This window comes from Asterias amurensis, chromosome 21 (genome assembly GCF_032118995.1).
Source record: "Asterias amurensis chromosome 21, ASM3211899v1".
NCBI lineage: Eukaryota > Metazoa > Echinodermata > Asteroidea > Forcipulatida > Asteriidae > Asterias > Asterias amurensis.
The window spans coordinates 3,167,437-3,189,157 of NC_092668.1; the positions used below are offsets into that span (position 1 = coordinate 3,167,437).

General features: G+C 38.6%; 1 protein-coding gene across 5 annotated transcripts in view; it reads right to left on the reverse strand.

Annotated features, from left to right (window-relative positions):
• The window catches only part of LOC139953301 (ras-GEF domain-containing family member 1B-like), an 88,312-nt gene that overhangs the window by 4,499 nt on the left and 62,092 nt on the right, over positions 1–21,721 (reverse strand). For all 5 annotated transcript variants that reach the window (XM_071952785.1, XM_071952784.1, XM_071952788.1 and 2 more), the window contains 9 exons: positions 9,721–9,810; positions 3,851–4,017; positions 3,309–3,450; positions 2,839–3,075; positions 2,319–2,517; positions 1,865–1,944; positions 1,444–1,638; positions 883–1,006; positions 380–452 (listed from right to left, as the gene is read on the reverse strand). In XM_071952785.1, coding sequence (XP_071808886.1) covers positions 380–452; positions 883–1,006; positions 1,444–1,638; positions 1,865–1,944; positions 2,319–2,517; positions 2,839–3,075; positions 3,309–3,450; positions 3,851–4,017; positions 9,721–9,810 — 1,307 coding nt within the window. The remainder of the gene's footprint in view (positions 1–379; positions 453–882; positions 1,007–1,443; positions 1,639–1,864; positions 1,945–2,318; positions 2,518–2,838; positions 3,076–3,308; positions 3,451–3,850; positions 4,018–9,720; positions 9,811–21,721) is intronic.

Below are 21,721 nucleotides of genomic sequence, written 5' to 3' on the forward strand. Positions count from 1 at the left end.
AACTAGAGGGCGCACTGGTGATGCTGCTTGCACAAACGCATCGGGATTTTAAGACGACAAGTGCGCCATTCTGTACGCGCATTGAATATGAAATACACGTTTTAGGTTTTTTTTTTATTTGAACGCTCACGTGATGCTGTTTGTTCAACTTACAAAATGGCCGCACAAACACACGCTGTGAGATGACTGTTTTGTCAACTTAGAAAATGGTCGCCTGCGCGCATGCTGGGGCGCATATACAGGCCAGTGAGCCTTCTAGTTCTTATATATAACTCTATAGGGAAAACACAAAGAGTCAACCTGACCGTCCCTTTAAATGTGAAAACGATATGGAAACTGGCAATAATATAAGGACATTATCCAAAAGTTATCAACTTACTTAAGTGTTTTGTACTGGTCTCTCTCATAGTTCGTCTCCGGTCCCTCGCTCTCGTATGATGCTAAGTAAAGTGCTGTATAGAAAATAAATATAACCAATTAACTTCTGCATTCGCTTTGAGTACTTAAGATAAACAACCTTCATTTTATTTAGAAGTGTTTGAACAGTGAAATTTCATCAACATAATTCAATTGTTAAATATTGTGTTGTTCAGGGTATATAATTTATTTAAAGGAATTCTATTGATTTTTTTTATATTAGTATTTAGAGTTTCCCAATTTGAAACCAAGCCTAAACGAGGTAACAAGTCGATTACAGTTTGGTCAGAACAGCCACATCAGAGCAGTTCAACCGAACACGCTAAAAAATCTCAACCAATGACCAAAGCTCAAACATGTTTCTGGGTGTGTCCTCAAAACACATCCCAGGAAAGAACAACATTTTGTTTGAATGATTGGCACACAATGACATCATCCGTTAATTAAGGCAGAATTAAGACTCACAATTTTCTGAGAATACAGGTGCCGTGAGTAGGTAATTAAGGGCTTGTCTGTCTCGTGGATAAGGGCATTCCACCTGTTTCCACGTCATGAATTCAGTCACCTGCTTTGCTGTTTGCCAAAATTTCTGTTTAACAGGAAACACATGTAAGACATAAATTAGTACATAAAATAGTAACGAGAGACGACAGCAGCATTAATACAGTGTAAAAGATTACTTTTCAGTTAAGTTTGGTTCTTACTTCAGGCCTGTCAGTGGACCCTTTAAAAAAGAGCTGAAACACTACATGATGTAAGAATGATCGTGTAACGTCAAGTGAGCGCACGTCATTTACGCTGGCCGAATTGGGGCACCCATTAATCCAGTAACTAGGCTGATCTCACATTATTGTAGTTGTACATTAGTGTATTAGAGCAAACAGATTCCACAGGTAAATCACTAGGGTGGGAACAGAACTCATGACCTTTGCATTGCTAGAGCAGTGTCTAACGACTAGACCATCAAGTGAGCCCACTGGTTAGAGGCAGTACGCATCCTAAACATCCCAAAGGATTTGTACATACCTGAAAGTTGATGTAGCCATTGGCAAGTTTATTCCTACATCCTTCGTTCAAGAAGTAGAGATCTTTGACGAAGAGACTGAAGAATGGGATGACAATCTTATCGCAAGCGCCATCTTGAGCACCCAAAGCTCTCTGCATTGCTGCCCTCAACGACTGTCGGTAAGTGTTGAAGTTACCCGATGGATCCATTTGATGCTGAAAGAACAAAGGAAAGCAGTGATAATATAAATAATATTTCTTTAAAAAATAATATCAATAGCAAAACTTATAACGTGCACTAGTCACCGATAGAGAGCCCAAGGCGCCTACAATAATACAATACAATAACTTACAAGCCATGGTCTCGGAGCCATGGTCTCGGAAGGGGCTAGAAAAAATTTCACAAAATGTTTCACCATGCAAAGTAGACCGAAAAACTCACCTCTAGAATTTCAAACTTGTCCATGTTGACTTTGCCCCACGTCTTCTTCAGTCTTGTGACTGGACTCAGATTCAGACCAGCTGTAACGAAACAAGGTTGACATTTTTCATAATTAACTCTTAAGTGGTTTAGAGCACCAGACTCAAGCTGGTGTTTCTGATCAGCAGAGTGTGGGTTTGAATCCCAGTCCTGACACTTGTGTCCTTCAGCAAGACACTTTAAAATAATTGTTCCTTCCTGAAGCTGGGACATTAAAGCGTTTTACGACATTGGAAAGATTGAAAATATAAAAGTTCGCAGATTTGGACGTGCCTTTAACGGTATAAAGATGGTCATTGTGGGAAACCTTCCTTGAAATAGTTTTGCTTAAAATGCTATAGTTTTTTAGGAAATGAGTAAACCAATTGTTCTTTTTCACATCAGAAAAATTCTGTCAATTCGTCTGACTACTCACACATAATGGCCATCAGTGAATTAAAGTTTCCTATGTTATAACATTCCCTGGCAACGTCGATGAAGTACTCGATGAGTTTTGCTCGATGTTTCTTCTTGATGTGCATGCAGACCTCGGTGGCTACGAGGTAACTCAGCCGATTAAACCACTCGACGTACGCTTCCAGATTTTTGGTCCTCTTTAGGTCTAGCAGCCTCAGCTGGGGGGTTAGAAAGATAGAATGGTTGATTAAAAAAACTGTCCTCACTCACAGCACAAGTGATATTAAGTTATTACATGTAAGGCACTTCACACAAATTATTAAAAACCATCAAAATCATTACAGGAACTATTTGAAGCATAGACAGGAAAATTGTGATGACAATTCTAGGGGAAACCCACGCAACCAACTTGGGAAAAAAAAAAAAAAACAATCCACAAAGTGTCCCCCGGCGTGATTCAACCGAGGTCCTAGAGGTGGAAGACAAGGAAAGATACCATTACGCTAACCCGACCACCTTAAAATTGATTATGTACTCACCGTTGTGTCATTTTTTTCTTCCTTCAAGAAGGATTGCACAAACTCCTCCGGTCCAATATTGGCTAAGCGCTCCAGTTCAATGTGTGTAAGCTGCTGAGCTAATACATAGGCACTTGGGCATACATCGATGATGTTGGTTTGAAACGCCGCTGGGTTCGTTCTTAACGAATGCATCCTCTCTGTTGCAGCTGCATTCACTCTGGATAACACGTCTTCGTACTTCTCCAATGTAGCAAGCTGACAAAAAAATATAGCAAAAAAAAATTTAGAACACATACCTGATACTTCAAATTCTTTCTCAAAAACTATGTTACTTCAGAGGGAGCCGTTTCTCACAATGTTTTATACTATCAACAGCTCTCTATTGCTTGTACCAAGTAAGTTATTATGCTAACACAATTATTTTGAGTAATTACCAATTGTGTCCAGAGCCTTTAACTCACGCCCTGTTTTACTAGCAAACTACTCACCTTTCTAATCAGTGCTTGCATGATTTGACCCACATTTTTCCGCAAGCTCTGATCCACCGCTACACATTTCTGGGTGATGTCTCGAAGATGTCTCATCATGCGTTCATCTCTGAAGTCATACGGGAACGTTTCTGTCCATTCACTGTGAAAATGTAGAAACAGAGACGGTTGCATTAGCTTAAACTTTCTCCTATGTCGAACATTATCAGGGCCCAATTTCATAAAACTGCCCCGCGGAAAATATTGCTTAACATTTTAACAATATATATATAAATAATTTTTTTTACAATCTGCGCTTGTCGGCTCTTATCATTAGCTTGTGCATGGGGACAACCCTCCATACATACTAAGGGCTTTTTCGAAATTACGGCTTTGGCTCCAGGTTCGGCCCAGGCTAGCTTGGGCCCGCGATTGTTATGACAATATTGAGCGTGTTTTGCGCACGCGCTCAGGGCTAAGCCGAAGACGGAGCCTGAAGCTGAATCCAAAGCTGAAGCCGTGGTTTGGAAAAGGGCCTACGAATCAAGAATACAAGTACTCACATGAGCAACTGAAAGAGGTGGAGGCTGAACTTCTTGGACGACTCTCTATCCATCTCAGGACTTCCCAGTTTCTGTTGTCTGATGCAGACCTGACAGACATCGTGGAGAAGCTGGTGAGGTTTGATGAAGAGGCGGGAGTTGAGGAGGAAAGCAAAAAGGTATGTCCTCTGTGGAAGGAAGAAGATCATAATAATAATATTTATCCAGGCAAAGAATTCACAAGTACATTGAAAATATATAAAAAATTAAAAAACCTACATTAAACAACAGTGGGAAGCCCAGGAGAGCAAAAAAAGTTGCCAAAAGGCGTTTGTTCTCCCAAAACCCGAAAAGCAAGGATTACGGTAAGACTGAAACGATTTTCTAATTTAATACTTCAATGAATACGGCAGTTATTTTTACTCCACTTGCGGCCAGACAGTGTCGATGAAGACGTCACTAAATTCTGAGTAATATAAACTAAAAAACACAGCAGGCACTTTAATTCCAGAGAGACTCTCAACCATTAAGAAGGAAACGTAAACAAACACTTCCAGAAAACCACAAAGACGTCACCAGGCAATTTTCAGGTTCATGTTCAAGGTACAGAGTCACACAGTGGCTTCTGGTTAGTCTACTAAAAGCCCAAAAGGAACCCTAAAATAAATACATGGGGTTGACCCAAGTATCAAACCACAAAGAGAGCTGCTGCGGTGGTGGAGTCTACCACATGATGGTTATTCAAGCCCGCTGTATGACGGATCGGCAGGTGGATCGTGTGTTAAGTACAGGTTTAGCGGAAAAGGTGACCTGTCTTCTCAGTACTCACTGGTCACAGAAACTATGCTTAAAGGATTTTTTCTAAATACAGGCATGCCATTTTGTCATTGGGAAAAAAAGTAGGATGTTGTGGTGTACAGGGGCTGACCTTATGCATGGTGTAGGCTTTAACAGACTTTTCATTCAGGCTATTTAATCACAATTTGTTGAATTCCCCCAAGGGCATCAACATTTGAAATCAGACTTAAAGGCAGTGGACACTATTGGTAATTGTCAAAGACTAGCCTTCACAGTTGGTGTATCTCAATATATGCATAAAATAACAAACCTGTGAAAATTTGAGCTCAGTCGGTCATCGAACTCGTGAGATAATAATGAAAGAAAAAAACACCCCTCAAGTTCTAAATCTGAGGTCTCAAAATCAAATTCGTGGAAAATTACTTCTTTCTGGAAAACTGTGGCACTTCAGAGGGAGCCGTTTCTCACAATGTTTTATACCATCAACCTCTCCCCATTACTCGTCCATAAGAAAGGTTTTATGCTAATAATTGTTTTGAGTAATTACCAATAGTGTCCACTGCCTTTAAGAAGCATTAGACACCAAAGATCAAGATTTCCTGAAGGGACAACAGTGTGTGGCGGAGGAAGTAAACCGAGTAGTATACTATTACAAGCTACACATGTACCACTGGGAGACAAGGCTAAGTACAACCTAAGACCAAGAACATATACGAGTCCTTGTTCTGTGGTTACAGAACACTTCTTACCCTGTAATGTAAACACTTCATTGTTTATCAAACCATTTTTCATAATTGCATTGTGTTCTCTAATAATAATAATAATAACAAGTTCTTATATAGCGCATTTCACAATAAACTGTATCAATGCGCTCTAGTGGTATATAAACTGTATAACAAGTTCAAGACTCTGGGAAAAGGCCCTCTAACTGCACTGGTCTGGACTTTCATCTTTGTGAGGGCAAGGCCACTTGCATTTTGCAAAGGGCACTTCCATTGGAATAGCTGTGGGAAAAACTTTTGAAGACGCACCCAGGCCAAGACCAGAGACGCAGCAGTGGCCAATACTGTTCCAGGCCTGGCCATTTTTTTTTTTTTTTTATCGCTTAGACATTTTTTTGCTTAGCACAAATCAGCAGGACACCAGTCACAAACTGTACTTGTCAATTGGTATTTTAGGTGGTAACCTCATTCTGGTAAGCATGATTTTATTGTGCTTAGCTCCTTTTTGGAAGGATAAAGCAACTCAATAAAATTGGGCCCTGGTTTATTTGTTACCAACCATTTCCTAAAAAAAGAAACTGATTCCATGATTAACTGGATGAGCGCATGCAGGGAGGAGTCTGTGGTTGTCTGGATTGGACGATGCGTCATGAACGAAATGTTGCTTAGACATTTCTTGCATAGTAGAAATCAACAGGATACCAGTCCCAAACTGTGCTTTGGGATGGTATTTTGGCTGGTAACCATATTCTGGTAAGCAAGATTTTATTGTGCTTAGCTATTCTGCTTAAGCAACTGTATGAAATTAAGCCCTGGTTTAATTGTTTCAAAACTATTTCCTACATAAACCGATGTCATGACCAAACTGGATGAATTCAGGGAGGAGCTTGTCTCTGGGGGATGCGTCATACCCTCACTCTATGGTCATACAAGGAAAGGATACTCCTTCACCTGTCAGTTAGATTTTACACAATCCACATCCCTCCCTCGGATCCTAAACCCTTGTCTTGATGCATCATCTCTCACTTGTCTAAACAAATAATCACAATCCCCCATTGATACATAATGTACACATGTACTTCTGGCAACACCCCCAGTAACTTCAACTTTCTTCCGTTGTTTGTGTTTTTTTTTTTTTTAAGACTAAACTCAGCAACAGCTGTGTATTTTATGACTGTGTATGAAACTATACATGTGTCAAATTGGAAAGCCTGTTTTTACATGATTAGGAAGAACTTATTAGATATTTCAGGTAAAAACATTGTGAGAAACGGCTCCCTCTGAAGTAACATAGTTTTCGAGAGAGAAGTAATTTTCCACGAATTTGAATTCGAGACCTCAGATTGAGAATTTGAGGTCTCGATATCAACCATCTGTTTTTTCTTTCATTATTAGTTCGCAACTTCGAAGACCAATTGAGCTCAAAATTTCACAGGTTTGTTACTTCATGCATATGTTGAGATACACCAAACGAGAAGACTGGTCTTTGACAATTACCAATAGTGTCCACTGTCTTTAACAATAGGCCTAAGTGTTCTTGGCTATATAACAATCCCAATGAATAGGAGCGTGGAGCTTTTTTATAGCTCCATGATGGGAGGTACACTTAATTGTCCAATAGGAAGGATAAAGCAATTAGGGTAAAGTATCTTGTTCAAGGACAGCACACACAAGTGTCAGGACCACCAACCACGACTCAAAACCCACACTGCTGATCAGAAACACCAGGGCCCAATTTAGCTACTTTTTTGTGCTATGGCAGCCCTATAAAATTGGGCCAAGATTTTGAATCTGACAACGGTGCTCTTACCATGCTCTTACAGCCTACTTTTCTCTCTTTATGTACCAATAAATGATGCTGGAGTAGAGATGAAGTCAGTGTTTGTATGTCATCCAAAATTATCCCACATGCACGTTCATCAACTGAACCAAGTTAGGTTAAACAATCCCAAGTAAAACACTAAATTTTCAGCAAAATGTTAGGCTAAAAAAAAAGCCATTAAACTTTAAAATACAATTTCACCGATTATTGCTTAAAGGAGTGGAAACCTACATTAACATTATGACCGAAATCACTCAAACCGGTTGAATTTGATCAAATACATGTAAGCTTGGGTTCTAGCTACTTCCCTGTTTGAAAACAGCTTATTTTACACAACTATATTTGATCAACATACGCACCGATTAGGCATCTGATATATTATTATTACTATGGAGCGCTGCGCATAACACTACACTCTATTATTGAGTAATTTAGGGAGAGTTGTGTTGACTCACTGAGTGACCCTGGAGGCCTCCGCTGAGACACACCCTTTGTATTTAGGATACAGACCGTGGACTTCTTGTATTAATCCAATTTGGTTAGAACTCTCCTTTCAAAGTTGACAAACAAATCTTGAAGCCAGCTGTGAACAATTTGGCCAAGAAGTTTAATTCAATCTTCGAGGAGGAAGGGATGGTGATAGGGACTGATTGAACCTATCCAGATAAAGGTGATGTCTTTCTTTAAGGCGTTAGACACCTTTGGTTCTTAGAACCGTTCAATTGTTTTAATCCTATATGTATGCTATTGAGACGTGGGATCCGAGGGCCCACTTAAGGGCCCCGGAAGCTTTTGGGTCCTAGATGCTCTGTCATGCAATAAGAGCCAACATCATATGATTGATGTTTTGTTTTAATATGAAATGCTACACATATCTTTGTACTTTTCAAAGTTTTCCGCTCATGTTAAGGTGAACTTACTGTATGAAACATATTTTCAGCAAGTAGGGGGTGCTTTGGTGTATTTTAGGAAAAATTTGGCAGCAGCCTCAACTCTCGCTGGCCAGACACTAGCTTCATACAAAAAATGTGTGTTCTAGTAATGTACTGCAAGAGTCTTGAAATACTAAACATCTTTTCAAGACCCGAGACCAGAGGGTATTAAAAACAAGTTTTATGGTCAAACAATTTTGTGGTTTTATTTTTTATGTTATTGTCTTCTTCTTTTTTTGGCTTGGCTTTGTGTTCCTAATCCTAACCAAGCCTACACCAAGAGAGGAACGTCAGAAGAAGACAATAACATGAAAGAATATTGGCGAATAAAACCAAAATTGTTTGACCATAAAACCAGTTTCCGGCTGCAATGAAACAAAAGACAATGATAGTCAGACCCTATTTGGGGTTTCAACGGAACCACAATATCCTTTCTACCGACAAAAATCCCCCGTACTTGCGGTGGTTTAACACCCAGACACGTTAGTAACTACGTGTTACTAGGAATAGAAAAACAAAAAATTAAATGCTAATTATACCCTGTTCCTGGCAATCTGTAATTTCATTCATAAAAACCTTGATCAACAGGAAACTATTGTCAATAGTTTGAGCTACACACAAGATATCAATCTTATAAATAGAGATTTAATAAGTTCCTGTTTTTTCTCCCTACTCAACTCAAGATCCGTTGGACACCCACACTAAATTTGTCGGTAAGAATTGATTTATACAGCCTAGGCCTATACATTTGACATGAGTGTCAATAAATAATAATAATAATAATAACCGTATTTATAACGCGCCTTTTGCCAAAGGATACAAAGCGCCAGGTATTATTACTGCAAGGAGTGGGGCAAATTTTGAGATATAAGACCTAATCCTTAAGCACCATGTAATGGTTTACAAGGTGCTGTGGCGCAATATGCTGCCAATCCAGCCAGGAACACCTTCTCTTTTTGATAAGTGCACTGGGTTCTTTTACATGCGTTTACACAACACATGAGACCAACAGCTTTACGTCCCATCCGAAGGACGAAGCAATGGTTATGTGTCTTGCTTAAGGACACAAGTGTCACGGCCACGACACTCCCAAAATAAACCATCATAAATTTCTGCGACAGATTATCCATTGACCAAGAGGAGGTCAAATGGTCATGTTTTAAATGTGCAATATAGAGTAAACTCGGCCAGTCAGTTTAAAACTGACCCGATTACATTCAAGGAGAGCCCTATCAGATGATTGGCAGAGCATGCACATTTTAATTAAGGGCCAAATTTGAATGTACCATACTTGGCTCACGCAAGTTAGAAACTTACGCACACAATTTAAAACTTAAGCGCACATTCAAAACTTGCGCGAGGAGCTACTTAGCATTCAACACAATGCAGAGTCAAAAGGTGAGCTAAGGCCAAACTGTCAGATTTGTTCCAAACTTTAAAAGATTTTTGGAAGTTTTTAATTAACGGAAAAGGTACATTTGAATGGGAATATAAGAATGGTAACCAAGTCTTTTGAAGACCTCACGCCCACCGTTTCATTCCCATATTCACAACCTGTAGGCCTACATCTCATTTTAAAACTTGGTCATTACTGATAATTGTCTAAGATCAACTCACATCAGGATAGTAGTCTACTGTAGGCACCATGTGTTGAACGAACGCTTCTAACGTCCCGGAGTTGAGATTACCATCTTGGTAGACCAAGGCCTGCAAAATAGCAAAACGAGGAAAAACATGATCAGTAAACAAATAAACTTTACTCTCCATGTGAGGGAACTGAATTCAACGACGAAATATGACCTGTAAGTGTAACATTAGAGACACAGACAAATTACCCATGCCTCAGCCATCATGGTTGTACTACCTGTATATTCCATGTTGAAATGTACATGTACAACACTCAACTGGTTTCGCAGATCAATCAAAAACAAATCCTTATAACTCAACACTTCAAAGAACATTTCATGAACATCAACACTGCCAGTTTAGTTTTACAGCAAAACACACCTTTTTCAGCTTGGTTTTGGAATCCCATTCGCGAGCAATGTATTAGTTTAGTAAATCAATCAAAAGCTAATCTTAACAACTCAAAGAAAAATGTCATAAACATTAACATTGTGAGCTAAAGTTTGACATAAAAACACACCTTTTTCAGCTTGTTTTTGAATCCCATTCTCAAGCAATGACAGAGTTATCTTTAACAACTACCGATCCGGAGTAGTACCACTTTACGATCACACTATACACTCCCTGTGCATCAAGTAACAGGCAATGTTTCACACTCAACAACAATCTTCAGCACTGCCTATGTAGCTCTCTGTCCCAGCTTAAGTATAGAGCCCTGACAAGAAGTGTCTTAATATATCGGAGTCGAATCACAACTTCCTGTTGTGACCTCAAGGCTATCTCATTATAATAGCATCCCAGAGCGAGAGAGGGTATAGGAAATCATTCCGCTCTTTCATTGGCCAAGGTTAGACTCTGGAAATCAACAGACCCAGTGACGTAGCACGAGGAGGGAAACTAGTGACAGCAAACGACAGCAAACAGGCAGTGACCCATAACCTTTGGGGATGTTTTTGCCATTTTTTTTTCACCATGCCAGGAAAAACAGCATGTGAACGATGTGTACCCGGTACATTTAGTTTTCAGTACTTAGAGTGGGAGGAGCAGTTTGTGAGAGGTTTATTGATGAACTTTCGAAGGGTCTGACGGATAGATTTCTTGTTTACAACCAGTGTGATGTTTCGTATCACGTCATTTGAATGACGTCACCATGGTCATCTGCACAGCTACATAATCATGGGTGCACGTTTTGTTGAAAAGACACCAAATAAACAACATGAATAACTTCAAGTAACTCTTTGCAGATCTTGTTTTTCGACAAACTTTTGAACACCTTTGATTAATTATTGTCGCAGCGATTGTTATTTGATACATAAGCAGCATTGAGATTAACTGCTAACGTACATCAATGGTTTTCAAACTGTTCATAAAATGGACACGTACAAACTGTGTACCGGTGATTGCGGCTGCGCACAAATGTACACAAAGCACTCAGTAACACATCAATGTAAAGACATTGCCGCACAAAAAAGTAAAGCTATGTTTGTACGGAAATTCTCAGTAATATTATAATTGAGAAGGACAACAAAAATCAATCAATAACAAACATCAAGAAGGAAGCTCAGTGATATCCAAGACGTTTAGCACGCCCTTGCTCTACTACATACAAACACTTAAAACATTTATTATAGCATAAATGACTTCTGACTAATTTTCTACATCTTTCATGTTTGACACACCTCCCTTTAAAAAACACAGTGACTAATTAAGTGTTTAAGAAAAATGTTTTTCTGAATAGAAAAGAAGGGGGTGGAGTATGGGGAAGCCTGAAGAGGGGGGGGTGTCTTGATTACGATCTTCCTGGTGAATTGACAGGCTGACCCACTGCTGGGTAGTCAGGCTGTTGAAGGCTGTCCAAATTAGTTTAGGAAGTGGTGTCTAGAGAGGAAATTATTTTCATGCCGAGAGTGATGAAGGAAAAATAAGACCAGGGCCCAATGTCATTGAGCTGCTTAGAGTAGAAAAATATTGCTTAACGATTATCTACTCAGCAGAATGGAGCAGGATACCAGTCATAAATTGTATGGATGGCAGTGGTAGTTTGGCTGGTAACCTTATCAGCATAATTTTGTTGTGCTTACTACTTTTTGCGCTTCAGCAGCTCCATGAAATTGGGCCCTGGTCTGCTGACAATTATGCAGAGAGTAACAGAGGGAGAATGCCCCGACTCCGCTGAAACTTCTTCGAGTAATTCTCGGTTGGGTAATGACTAATTTCAGCAGAACATTCAATTGTAAGATGTAAATTAAGAATTGGGCTTCTCCTTCCTGTAGATTTAATACTTTAGCACAGGTGATTCACCAATAAATAAAAAGACTACAAAACGACAAAATCTCATCTGTAAATCTCGTCACATAGGAACAATCAGAAAATGTTTCAACTGAGGACACAAGATTTTCAATGCGCAAATGAAGATACAGGCAATCAAAGTGTAACATATTGAAACAGTAAAATCAAGTTACTTTGCCAGTTTATTTATAAGTTGTAAAACAGAAAAATTAATTATAAAAGGTTAAAGCCATTGGACACTTTCGGTAAACAGTATTGTCCAAGGCCCACACTTCGTGCATCACAACTTATATATAAAATAACAAACCTGTGAAAATTTAGGCTCAATTGGTCATCATAGTCTGGAGAAAATAATGGGAAAACCCACCCTTGTTTCCGCACGTTTCACCGTGTCATGACATGTGTTTAAAATAAATCCATAATTCTCGATATCGAGAATTGATATTGTTTTAATGTTTCCTCAAACAGTAAAGCATTTCATGGAATAATATTTCAAGAGAAGCCTTTCACCATTACCTTCTGTAAACCCTGTAAGTTATTTGTAGATCTGTGAACTTTTAATTTTTGTTTTGTTTTGAAAGTGTCCAATGGCTTTAAACAAAACAGTATGGATTGACAGGCAGTCAGGAATGATATTTAGTTCTTGGGAAAAAGTAGAAACATTTGTTAAGCACAAAAGCTGACCTACTTGTTTGTATGAGGGTTTCATAGACTTTTCAGGCTATTTTAATCACAGCCTTTCTTATTTTTCCAAGGGCAAACAAAAATAGGAAATCAGACTAATGTAGGAAGAATATCATGTCTGATTAAACATACACTTAAAGACGGCAATTGATGACCTCGGAGTAGAAGCGCAGGGCTGGAGTCCTACATTCAAAAGAGTGTTTTGGAAATATTTGTAAGACATCCTGCTTTGATGTTGTTCTCAAAGTGATGAATCCTTGACAATAGACAGAACAGATAAACATACTGTTCTCATTGAGGTGTTTTTGTTGTCAAGGCTTGCCATGAAACCTGAATGAGCGATGGTCAGGCAAACTGTAGGATGGTTTACGTGTACATTCATTCAACTCGAAGGTTAACAACGAATATGTACTAATGAGAGATACAACAAAAGAAAGGATATCTCCACATTATCAAAAATGAAAAAAAACACATCCTCCTTGACATTTTGATAGAGAGGAATGATAACAGTCATCAGCCTTCTCCGTTAACAACGGTCCAGTAGTTAAAATGCCAGTTGTAACTTCTGACGACCGGTCAAAATTCTGTCCAAAGTGGTCCGGTTGGTTCATGCCTGGTCAATTCTGGTATTCCCTACCCAACCTAAGAATTCATTATTATAATATCAAAGTTTTATAGCGCACGTTTCTACCAACAAGGTACTTTACTCAAGGCGCTTAGTAGGCCTATAATACATTTTTATAGAAAGATAAGGTTATTGAAGTTATGAATTCTGAGACCTACATGTAATTATGTAGCACCTTTATGTAGCACCTTGTAAAGGTTTACAAGGTGCTAAACTTATCTGTGACTCATAAAAGACTATGCACAAAGTTCTCAATTAAAAAAACATTTGTGTGTGATTTTTTAAATTGTTAAAGATTTGTTAACTTTTTTGTTCAAGCTCTCTGAATGTACATGTTCAAGAACAAGTAGGGAGCAATATTATATATAGTACATTGACAGGCAAGGATCATGGGATGAGGGATTAAGGGATAAGAATGGGTGTGTTACTGTTCTGCCCCTCTCTCTGATCCCGAAGAGCCTTGTCTGATCCCTGCCAGTCAGCAACTGTTGCCGCATCAAACTTTGATGAATCTTCAACTGTTGCTGCATCAAACTTTGATGATTCTTCCCTTCAATACAATGCTTAAAGGCAGTGGACACTATTGGTAATTACTCAAAATAGTTATTAGCATAGAACCTTTCTTGGTGACGAGTAATGGGTAGAGGTTGATGGTATAAAACATTGTGAGAAACGGCTCCCTCTGAAGTGCCATAGTTTTTGAGAAAGAAGTAATGTTCCACAAATTTTATTTTGAGATCTCAGATTTAGAACTTGAGGTCTCGAAATCAACCATCAAAACGCACACAACTTCGTGTGACAAGGTTGTTTTTTTCTTTCATTATTATCTCGCAACTTCGAAGACCGAATGACCTCAAATTTTCACAGCTTTGTTATTTTATGTATATGATGAGATGCACCAAGTGAGAAGACTGGTCTTTGACAATTACCAATAGTGTCCAGTGTCTTTAACCCATGATGTATTAATACAGCAGTAAGAACCACAATGTACTGATACATCGATATTCAGAAGAACCATGACACATTTTAGTACAATATGTATGTATCAAAACCCTCTAAGAACCAGTTCAACAAATATTATTATTAAGCGTTAACTCTTTCAGTGCCAAGGTCGTACATATGAACTATTTCATGTGCTCAAAAAGTATCATCAATCAACATATAGGTACATGTACGACCCATAACTATCACAAGACGGCATTTTCACTCAGTCCAAAAAATACTATCGACTATTGAGGAAAACACAAACCAACAGCAAGATATCTTTTGTTTGGTGAGAAAGACTTTTTAACAAATTCTCAAAAAGCTGGGCATTTTAGGTGTTTGATTATAGGTTTATTAAAACTGAAGAAAACATGTGGGCACTATTCAAGAGTTAGGAACACTTCAGTTATTTTTTATTTAGACCTGAAGCCTTTCATTATTTTCTTGCACCTCGATAACCAATTGGCAATTGTTGAGCCCAGTTTGTTATTTTGTGCATGTTGGGATACACCATGCCCAAAGCAGTTTCACAAGAGAATGTATGCTGGGCCAGTGTCAAGGGGAGCCAAAGTTACCCATACAAAGACCTCACGATGTCAACAAGTCAGAAAGTGGACTACACATCCAAACATAATAAAGTCAACTGGTTAGTGGTTTGACCACATACATGTACATGCACAATGAAACAACTACTATTGTATTTTAAACTTACATGGTGAATGGAGAAAGAAGTCTTCATTTCAACACACTAATTGCCCAGCCACTGTGTTCAGTGTACAAGATGTCCAGCTACTCTGTTCAGCGTTCAACAAGTTTCGAGTCACACTAGTCTATGATTTTCCACGTAGGAGACGAGTTGGTTTTATACAACTGTCAGTCGATTTCACACCAGGAAATAAGATATTAATTTCAGTTCCATTTTTGAATTACATCATGTTTGACTTTAAAAGGAAGAGAGTGAGTACATTGTACAAACCCTCGTGATTGAGAAATGTGCCCATAAAAAGTAAACAGATTTTAAAGTGAAAGTGTGTATTTTTAGCTCAGTAGAAGAAAGTGAAAATCCCCTTTACGTCATTTGAAGAACAATTTAAGGTGAATTATAAAACACTACCGCTTTATTCTAAATGCTGCAATAATCACATACAAATTTCTTTGTCTGTTCATTCTTTTTTTTAAATTCCATTTTGTAACTTTTTGGAGTGCTCAGTTCCAGAGCTTTTTAATGAGAGTAGAATGTTTTCCCGTAACCTTTTGTTCTTGTATTCTGAGCATATTTGTGTAGTTTTTATGAAGCAGGGATCCATAAGACTAAGAGATCAGTGATTTTTTTCTCACTGAATGGAATGGATAAACCCAGAATAAACATTAACATACAAAATATGATATTTGGCTCAAAACTTGGGTACAATACTCTAAACAAACTTGCCTGAGGAGCTACTTAGTGTTCAACATAGATGAGATAGGGCTGTGGCAAAACTGTTATATTTGTTCTCAACTTTTTAAGGATTTGGATGTTTTTAATAATGGAATTTATGAACGGTACTAAAAGAGCGGCGACTCGGCCTCAGTTTAAAATCTAGTGCAGAGTTGTGGCCATGACAGGTTATGGCTGTTTAAGATCTCATCCAGTTAAGACCTCATTGCCTAGTCTGTTCTGTTATACCCTTAATCAAAACCAAAAGCTCCATGACAAATTTGTACCCATGGGAGGGAGGGGGGGGGGGACCCAGGGGTACAAGCATTTCACCATTCACCAAGGTCCAGTTGTTCAGAACTGATGCTCACATAAATTTAATTTTCATTACAGAGGATATCTTAACTGGGAATGATTTCATCAAGCAGTTTTGTAAACAAAATATTTGACTCTTTTTTTTTTTTGCACACTGCTGAATGCTTGAGTGGTGATGTTTGAGTAGCAACCCAGACATTTTGTGTAGCATTATGCTCTGCTGTAATATTATACATACAAGGGAAATCGTTCGCTGCTAAAAGCCATTGGACACTTTCGGTACAGAAAAAAAAAAAAAAAAAATGTTCACAGATTTACAAATAACTTACAGGGTTTACAGAAGGAATTGGTGAAAGACTTCTCTTGAAATAGTATTCCATGAAATGCTTTACTTTTTGATAAAACATTCAAACAATATCAATTCTCAATAGCAAGAATTACAGATTTATTTTAAACACCTGTCATGACACGGGGAAACGTGCGGAAACAAGAGTGGGTTTTCCCGTTATTTTCTCCCGACTCCGATGACCGATTGAGCCTAAATTTTCACAGGTTTGTTATTTAATATATAAGTTGTGATACACAAAGTTTTTTTTATTTTTATACAATTTATGCAGTCGGAAGCTAACAGCGGGAAAACCCTGCCTTGAAATGATCAGCCTTGAAGAATAAAGTTACACCATGGTTACACCCATGTGCATGTACAGTGTATTGAACCCTTTGATCTTTTATAATAAGTTTTGAGATTTGGAAAAAAAAAGGCTTTTATACTTTTGGTTTGTAAGCTTTTGAAAGGGAGTGCTGACGTAGGAAAGCGTATACAGTAGTGGGGGCTACAGCGTTGAATTATAGTTATACACACAGCTATCTAACTATTGACAATATATGTGCTCTGGGGTAGATTTCACAAAGGTAGTCCTAACTTAGGACTAGTCCTAAGCAATGCTAAGAGATAGCACTGGTCCTAAGTTAGGACCAGTAACTCATCCTAACTTAGGACTGGTCCTATCTCTTAACATTGCCTAGGACTAGTCCTAAGTTAGGACTACCTTTGTGAAATCCACCCATGGTAGATAGCATCAGGGCAGGGCCCAATCTCATAAAGCTGTTAAAGCAGAATTTAAAATACTGTTTGACAGTTCTCTTTGCTATTAAGCAAAAACTGACTGGGGCACTGAGCCCCCCCCCCCCCCAAAAAAAAAAAAAAACAATTCCAGGAAAGTATGTTCTTTGTATGACGACACAGTGATTAAACTAGTGTACTATGGTGTTAACTGCTTCCGTGCCATCCTGACAATAGTACTGTCAGTGTCTAATCCTACCTCCATGCAGTGACTGACACCAATGGGGGACTTTTAAATGCTTGGTGGCAGCGGGCTTACCAGGTAAAATCTATTGTTCTCGGTAATGCATGCATGCTCAGAACTACGTTAACAATGGAAATTTACCTGGTAAGTCTTCTGCCACCTGGCGTTCCAAAGTTTCCCATTGAAAACCTTTACATGGAAACTACTTTTTTTTCAAGAAATTTTTACTGAGGAGTGAACACTCGGTAGTTGATATGTGGATTGCTTCTGGGGCTCAGTCTCGCTTTCTTTTTAGCTCCATGGTCTCACCACAGAGCTAGGTCCTAGGTCTATGGTCGCACACTGACCATTTCCTAACTCTATGCACCAACGACATTTTACCACAACAACTGCACACACCCTTTCCCAGGTAAGAATATGGGTGGAAAACCAACAAGACTGCAGGGCATAATATAGCTCATATTTCTTACTGGACAGAATTTTTTTTTTCCAGACATAATTTGGTTTTGTTCAAGACATTACACCTTTAGGATTTGAAACTTTGCATGGTGGAAGTATAATGATCAACATCTGGCCTTGTTTTTGTTCAAGATATTACACAACAAGGCATTTTATTACTCAACTGATAAACACAAGACAACCAGACTGAGTTTACTGCCCTAACAATAAAACCACTGGCCTTGAGCCTGCAGACTGTAGTGTAAATTTCCAGCCATATAAGCGCTGCAGTTAATAACAAAAAGTGCAAACATTTCCCCCACTTCAACTGAACAGCTGTATATTTTTAACTTAAAACGGCACTTGGGTCGATTTCACACTGGCTTCAGGCCTCAAGTCTTTTATTATTTGAGTGAGAAATTTCCTCCTTCTCAAAGACTACGTTACTTCAGAAGGAGCCAAGTCTCACAATGTCTTATACTATCAACAGCTCTCCCTTACTCATCCAAGTAAGTTTTTATGCTAACAATTATTTTGAGTAATAACCAATAGTGTTGAGTGCATTTAAAGTTGCAGCTGTTTTATTTGTTGATTACCCCCCAAATGATGTAAGTTGAGTGACCGAAAGAATCACAACCTCTCCACCCCCCCTTGTCCTAGGTTAACCTCTTACCCTTTTGTCTTATCAGACCTGGTATCAAATTACTCAGCAGAATTTGCTTTGGGTGGGAGCAGATTTACTAGGTCATGAAATCCTAAAACTTTATAATAAATGGAGCTACTTTTGCATAGTGTTACAAGACTGCACCCCTTGCCTTGTGGGAGTCCCTAGGGAAAGGGTGGCAGCAGCGTTACTTCAGAACAGGTCCTTGCATGATTTCTACTCAATTAAACATTGATTCAAAGGTTAAACCAAACTTGGAAACAAATCTCTCCACAAAATTGAATATACATGGTTTGTTTGCAGATCTGCGGTTGATCCGTGTAATTTGCGACCCATGTAAATATTTTTATACAAAGATTGAATCTGACCCGGAGACTCATTCCACATTACAATATCTAGACCAGAGGAAAAGTTCACCCAGTTCCATACTAACACTGAGACTGGTGGACAGGGTTAAATTATACTCAGATTTAGCCAGTTTTGTCTTTGGTTCGATAATCTAATCCGGAAAACTTTTAGCCCTGAAAATTGAAGTGTGAGCGCTCCACTTAATCCAAGGAATCTCCATATTAAATCTTTCCTTAATTCTGCGGATTAAAGTGTAGTGTAAAAGGGGCCAAGGTTAACAAAAAAGCTACGTGGGCCTAATTTCATGGCTCTGCTTACCGCAAGCAAAGAATCAGGTCCACATTTGTAGCATGAAAACACCTAATATCTAAATCAAATCAATCCACATTCCACAAATCTACAACAAGTACACTCCCTTTATCTTTTCCGACAACGCAGAGAATTTCAGACAAACAGTACATTTTCACAAAGCTTCAAACACATGGAGGATTAAATTAAAAAAGGGTGGGGAACACATGACTGCCGACCACAAAAATGTTCTGATCAAAATTTCCTGTGTTTATCTTGTGATAATTGTCACAGAGTAATAGCAGTAATAACATTTCACAATTGAGTGCTAACTGAGGTGTCACTTACCAATTAGCGCTTAGCAGGAAGACACTAATCTTTGACAAAACTGTTGAAGGAGTGCATTTATCACCTGCTACCCAGCAAGGGCCAAGGGTAAGGTATGAAACAGAACCCTTAAAAATCACTCCTCACTTCGTGACTTAAGGATAATCATGGATGAAGGCGCAGAGAACAATCATACAGTGTTTATAAAAAATGCTACATGTATATGAATCATGCGATTAACAAATTCTCAACAGGCCAGGAATTTCATCTTAGATTTACCATGGAGGTAATCCTACCATGGATTTACAGAGGGCAAGGCCATTTTCGTTTCGCGAAGGGCACTTTGATTAGAAAGTCTTTAAACATATTTATGAGCCTGTATGTAGCCTTCGTGTAATTTCAAGCCTGTCTCTGACCCAGTTTTTAAAACGATTGGGGGGTGGGGGATGGGGGGATGGGGGGATGGGGGGAGGCGGAGATATAGCATAGAGCATGAACATGATTATGAGGCAACACTTCATTCTACTACTTCCCCCCCCCCCCATGAATATAATGAGGGATTTATTTTTTTAAATACCCTTGTGTAAATGAAGACACACAAAGAAAGAAGTCAGATATTATTTTATATATAGCTGATAATGCTAAGGATTTCCGTCTTTATCAACACCAAAGGCAAAGCCACAATCCTTGAAAAGAATCAAATGAATAAAATGAATCAAGTCTGTGAATTAATTCAAAGTACAGGAGACTCCAAGAGGCCAAGTACAATACCTCTTTCTGAAAGCAAACTTGCTCCAGGCACCAGAGGAAGTAACTCAAGACCCGAAAGGTACAAAGTTTGACCCTGACGTCGAACCTACAATCACTCACATCAATCTATGCCAAACTCGATCTCTAAAGATCCTTCCAAAGCCAAGTGAGATGTAAATTCTAAACTTGGCTACAAAGGGTACTTTGAGCTTCTGGAATGTGCGGCCACTGCCTCCATTGCTTAGTTCTAATGATGTACATGCACACAGGGTGTAATGGCCAAGCGGTTTAGAGCATCAAATTCAAGTTCTAGTGGTTTTTAAGTCATCTGGGTGTGCGGGTTTGAATCCAAGACCCCGTACCCACTGGACCCCACATTGATCTCCCAATTCGAGAAAAGGGCGATCAAGACCCCGAAAGGCCGATGTGGGAACGACTTGAGCAACATGCTAAATACTGTACCATGCTTCTCTTCACCTAGGAGTATAAATGGGTACCTGCGATATTTGGAGCACCACGGCAGCTTGGGTTGTATAAAAGTTTCAAATTCATGCTTTTTGCTAAACTTTTGTCATGATGTAAACCTGAGCATTTGTGCAATTGTAAATATTTTATTCATAACCCTTCCCTGGGGTTATTGGATATGTTCCTTTTGGAAAAAAGAAGAAGAAGAAAACAAATTATTATTAGGATTTCAGGCATTGCATAGTGAGGTATCACATGGTGAGGTATCACATGGTGTTACCGCAAACCAAATATATATTGATACACAAACTCTACCTGGCAAGTAGATACACACATGGTGTTACCGCAAACCAAATATATACTAAAATTAATATTATTATGACAACAAAATTGTGTATTTTTAAAAACCAAAATGTTTTTTTTTCTTTCCTGTTGGAATATTTGGGACTAATTTTGTACAACTATGATTAAAATGTACATATACATATCTAGCTGCTCGCTTTACTCAATCTGAATACGTAATCATCAATGAGGCAAACATTTACATCCAATACCGCCCGGGGAAGTATTTTCTCCCTCCACAGACCCTGACCTTTCCTATAGTGTTTTTAATTACACAATCAAATTAATGGCAATGGATTTTGGTACTGTACATGAGATGGCTCAGTCATGTGTAACAGGCTGACAGTACATGTTATAAGCATGACCCATACTTGGTTGTCTAAATCTTTTTTTTTTTTGGTAGATTAAATGTTTTATATAGGATTAGTAGAGTTGACAAAAAAAGTCACAGACAGTGTTTATGTGTAAGAAGCGCACTGCAGATGTTGATAATATAGTTTTTCTTGCATTTTGAGAAACAATTCTCTTGAAAGGAAAGTGGTTTTAGAGAGAAGGATTCAAAAACAATTAAATCTGAGAAACATTTCTGCAGATTGAATGTATTCCAATTACGGATTATTCTTCCCTTTGGACATAACCACTCTGAATTTTCAGCACCATTTCAAAAGTGCCACCACCTTTTAAAAAGAAATTTTCAAAGGGTTAGTTTTAGAATACTCCCTGTGACATCACATGTTTACAAAAGAGCC